Raw genomic sequence first — 4,300 nt, 5'->3', positions numbered from 1 at the left:
ATACACTCTACATTTTAAAGTACAATTTTTCTGTGCATGTTTCAGTTTTAAAAATGTACATAAAAATATAAAATACTTATCAAACGTATTATCAAAACAGTAGCGGAACTAAAAAAAATAGCCATATTTCCTCTCGGAATATCATAAAGGAATAGTTAATAACTCTATCAGTTTAAACAACAATCACCATTTTTACATTAAAAAGCACTTTTTTCGCTACCATTCAATTTAATTATTTGCTATTGAAATAGCTTAATTGTTAATTGAATTTGCTTCAACACACATTTATCGATTATATCTTGCGTAGTTAAGTTTGGTAACCAAAACAGTAAAGTATAAAGTCAAAGACAAATTTATTAAATCAATAAAAGTGTTACGTTTTGCTACGTTTTTATATTTGTAAAAAAATTGCTAGATCTATTGTTTCTTAATTTATCAGAGGACGGTTTTCTCTTCCAATTGTCTTTTAAACATTTGCTCATTATATTCTTAGACTAAATTAGAACTTATATTGCATGAAAATATAACACATGCGACTTCAATTAATTAAACTTATAGTAATTATTTCTTAATTTTGATCATATTTAACTTTTTTGCTAAATTTTGAACTGACCAATGCTTTATACGTATCGGCAAACTTGGAGCTCATTGTTATGTAAATAAAAAAGTTGACGCAAGAGTTAAGCTGGTACAGAAGTTGAATGAGCAGCGTTATTAAAATAAAGGCATTGTTTGACATTTCGTAGTAGTGGTACGTCAGGTAGGTGTGGATGATGTACTCTGGCACCAGGATAAAGAAGCTGACAGCACACACCGTCATCAACATCTTCACCACCTTCATCTCCTTCTTCTGTTTCGACGCCTTGCTCAGCGTCTCCTTAGATCTCTGTCTGATCAGCTGGCCGATGATTAAACTTCCGCTGATGAGAATTAAAATAATCGGAATGGTTGTCGTGGTGTTGTTGATAAAATAACTCACGTACGGTAGTACGATGTCCACGTTCTTTATGTAAAAATCTGTGAAAGTCCAAACTGCTATTGTAATGTTTTGGTTTGGAATAAATATCCATTTATACGTAAGTCGGTAGTAGTACGGACAAACAGGCACAGATCCGAACAGGTATAAACCAAGCAACATCCATTTGACTCTGTAGGGTGTGAATATACGAGATACATGAAAGGGAAACAACACGGCTATTAATCTCTCTATAGCTATAGCTGTGACGTGGAAAATTGTGATCACAAAAGAAACTGAGTTGGGCATTAAAACAACGACATTTGCGAAAGCGTCAAATGTTATAGCATAGTATTGGTCGAAAAGTTTTATAAGACTGGGCAATCGAATGAAAATCGACGTGAAAGAATAGAACAGATCTAATGAAGACAGAGACAGCAACATTATGTTGGTGGTTTCCTTCAGGTTGTGTCGTGACAAGACCAGCAGGTTTAAAATGTTGACCACAACTCCAAGGACACTCAACGGTATGCCGATACACACGTTGAAAAACAGCTCTAGAATCCACATATCCGTATCACTGAAGTCTAGGAGCAGCCCGTCTTTGTGTTCCAGAGTTTTCGATGACTGATTCGTTGCCATTGTCAGGCTTTAGAGTTTAACCTCCTGGCTCTGAAATGTTACGAAAAAATGTTTTGTTTTGTCGAAGGCTGAAACATGGAATATTTGCAGTGGCGTAGCGAGGTCGGGTGTCACCCGGTGCGGCACTTAATGGTGTCACCCCCCCCCCCCAGAGGCGCAGCGACCCTTCCCGAGGACAAACTTTCAAATTTTCGATTTGCACCCCCCCTCAAACTTTCGATTTGCATCCCCCCTCACCCCCCTCACTTTCGATTTGCACCCCTCCCCCTCAAGTTTTTCTCTATATATTTTGCTATTTTTTGCCTTGGTGTCGCCCCCCCTAAAAGGTGTCACCCGGTGCGGTCCGCACCCCCCCTCCCCCTCGCTACGCCTCTGAATATTTGATTAACGTTCCGTTCTGTTATTATTATTTGAACTATACTTTTCAAACATATGATAAAATTTATAATAGGAACTCAGATAACCCATTGCGATAGAGAAATATTTCTCTCTTATATCAAACTAACAACTTTCCACCCTTTTTTTTAAAAAAATTGTTACACGCTAAATTTGATTGCGTTATACGAATACGTGATAAAGTCAAATCCTTTATAATATTTAATACAAATAACTATTTAACAAATAGGGCCTACATAAAATATAACATAACTGGTGTATGTTGTAGTTAAATTTGTAAGCCTCATTTGTTTAAATTTTTTGAATATTCTAAAGCAAAAAGGTAATAAATGACACAGATATAAGTAAGCGTTTTTTATTTTATTTCTAGTGAGTTTAAAAATAAAAATAAATGTCTTTTAAAAATTTTTCTAAAATTTTGTATATACAGACACGAGTAAGAACTTGAAAAAAGTCAACTATCTCTGTGTTGTAGTTAACATTTCTATACTCGATGCCTGAATTCAGGTAAAGAATAAAATATTAGCCCTGTAAATACTATATGCAAACTTAAATACCATTTTATAATAAAACTACTCCTTTGCGAACATATCTATCCTAATAAGAGAGGGGGTGTATTTTACTGCACACACGATGATTACTGCCGCTACACAATGTTGATCTATCAAGGTATTAATCAATAGGAGTTTAAAACTACGGGAAATACAAAAAAAATATTTTAAATATATTGCTTTATATATTGTTTCATATTTTAAATTAGTTTTTTTTAATTTTTTCTCCCTAAATGGTTTTAAAAATAAATGTAATTTATAATTTTAAAAAATCGTTTTCTATACAAATGCTTTAAACCTAAAATTACAGTTACTATCTTAGATAAAATTAATCTGGTGATGAACATTGACAAAGATATCACATTGTTTTAATGTAATAGGTAAATACAATTAAATATATTCTTGGCATTTTATTTCTAATAAAACAATATTTTCTTACACTACACCAAATCCTAAAATAACAAATGAGAACGAGACAGGATATAGGATAAGCTTTAGAATACACAGCTATATAAAAACATATTAATTAGTAATGCCTAAAATATTAATGGGAAATTAAAAATATAACTGTAAATTTTCGTGTCAACCCTACGTTATTACCACTCATTAGTTAATTATTAGGCAATTAAATTATTAATTTAATTTGATAATCAACGTTTAAAATAATAACGTATCTATATTGTACGTAATGACAAGTGAATCAGACAGTGTTCGCTTCGTCTGACTATTTACGGGAAACTTTAATTGTCAATTTTCCACAGACCAGTAATTATCTAATACGTTTTTTAAAATCAATAAATAAATGACTGTTGGTAGTATCCGTTTTTGTTTGTTAAACAGTTATTGTTTTTTAACTTCTATATCACTGTACAGTGTATAGTTATGTAGTATATAGTTATCTCTTAACCTCGGGGTTGCGGGTAATTAGTACGACCGTCGGCGATGTTTCTTCTCGACTCTGTTATTAAGGACTCCCGGGGTTAATTTTAAAACTATCGAATGAATAGATTGTCCCAAGCTATCGATTTTCACTCTAACTCTATTCTCCGTAAACACAATAACACTATATTTTATATACCAATAAGTACTTCATAAGACTTTTTGGTTTGTGTTTGAGTGTAGTGAAACTTTAATCATTCCGTTTTTTTTTGGCCAGGCCATGGCTGAGTCAAACCTCCAAGCTTATTTAAAATAATATATTTAAAAAAAAAAAAAAAAAAAAAAAAAAAAACAACAACAGTAGTATTGGTTGTTTACTGATCACTGCCAAATTTCGAAGTTCAATTTTATTTATTTTTAGCAACATTTCATCGTTTGATTTTATAATTATATACATTTTTAGTTTTAGGTGTCGGGATAAAAAAAAATGGTATTTAAAAAACATATTTTTAAATCCATTTTATAAAGGTTTTTTTGTTTGTTTTGTTTAACAAGTTTGCTTAAATTCTTGATTCTACACAGATGTGTTATTGAAGAAAGCGCCCCCACAACAAAGTTATTTGAAAAACAATATTTCAATTGTGTATGTGAGCTCTATCCAAAGATAGTTTTAAACCTGTTAGAATTTCTAACTAAACTGTAAGAGATAACTCTACCCAGCAGAAACGGAAAGAAACTGAACTATTAATATGACAAGGAATGGAAAGTAATAACTTGTGATTGTCCTCTAGTGATTCACGGACTCGCCAGCATGGGGGCACAACTTATTCAAGGATTCTCGCGCACCACCGTGGGGACACATTTTATTGTCATTCAG

At 32.5% G+C, this 4,300-nt stretch overlaps 1 protein-coding gene across 1 annotated transcript; it reads right to left on the bottom strand.

The window, feature by feature from the left end:
• Positions 1-568: 568 nt before the first annotated feature.
• On the bottom strand, positions 569-1,597 carry LOC131928649 (G-protein coupled receptor daf-37-like). The gene has a single exon (XM_059284725.1). The coding sequence runs from the start codon at positions 1,595-1,597 to the stop codon at positions 569-571; it is 1,029 nt and encodes a 342-aa protein (XP_059140708.1).
• Positions 1,598-4,300: the final 2,703 nt, after the last annotated feature.

Source organism: Physella acuta, unplaced genomic scaffold (assembly GCF_028476545.2).
Source record: "Physella acuta isolate Inbredline_101_S28 unplaced genomic scaffold, ASM2847654v3 ptg001528l, whole genome shotgun sequence".
NCBI classification, from domain to species: domain Eukaryota; kingdom Metazoa; phylum Mollusca; class Gastropoda; family Physidae; genus Physella; species Physella acuta.
Note: the sequence above shows the minus strand (reverse complement) of the source record. Positions and strands in the feature narration are given on the sequence as shown.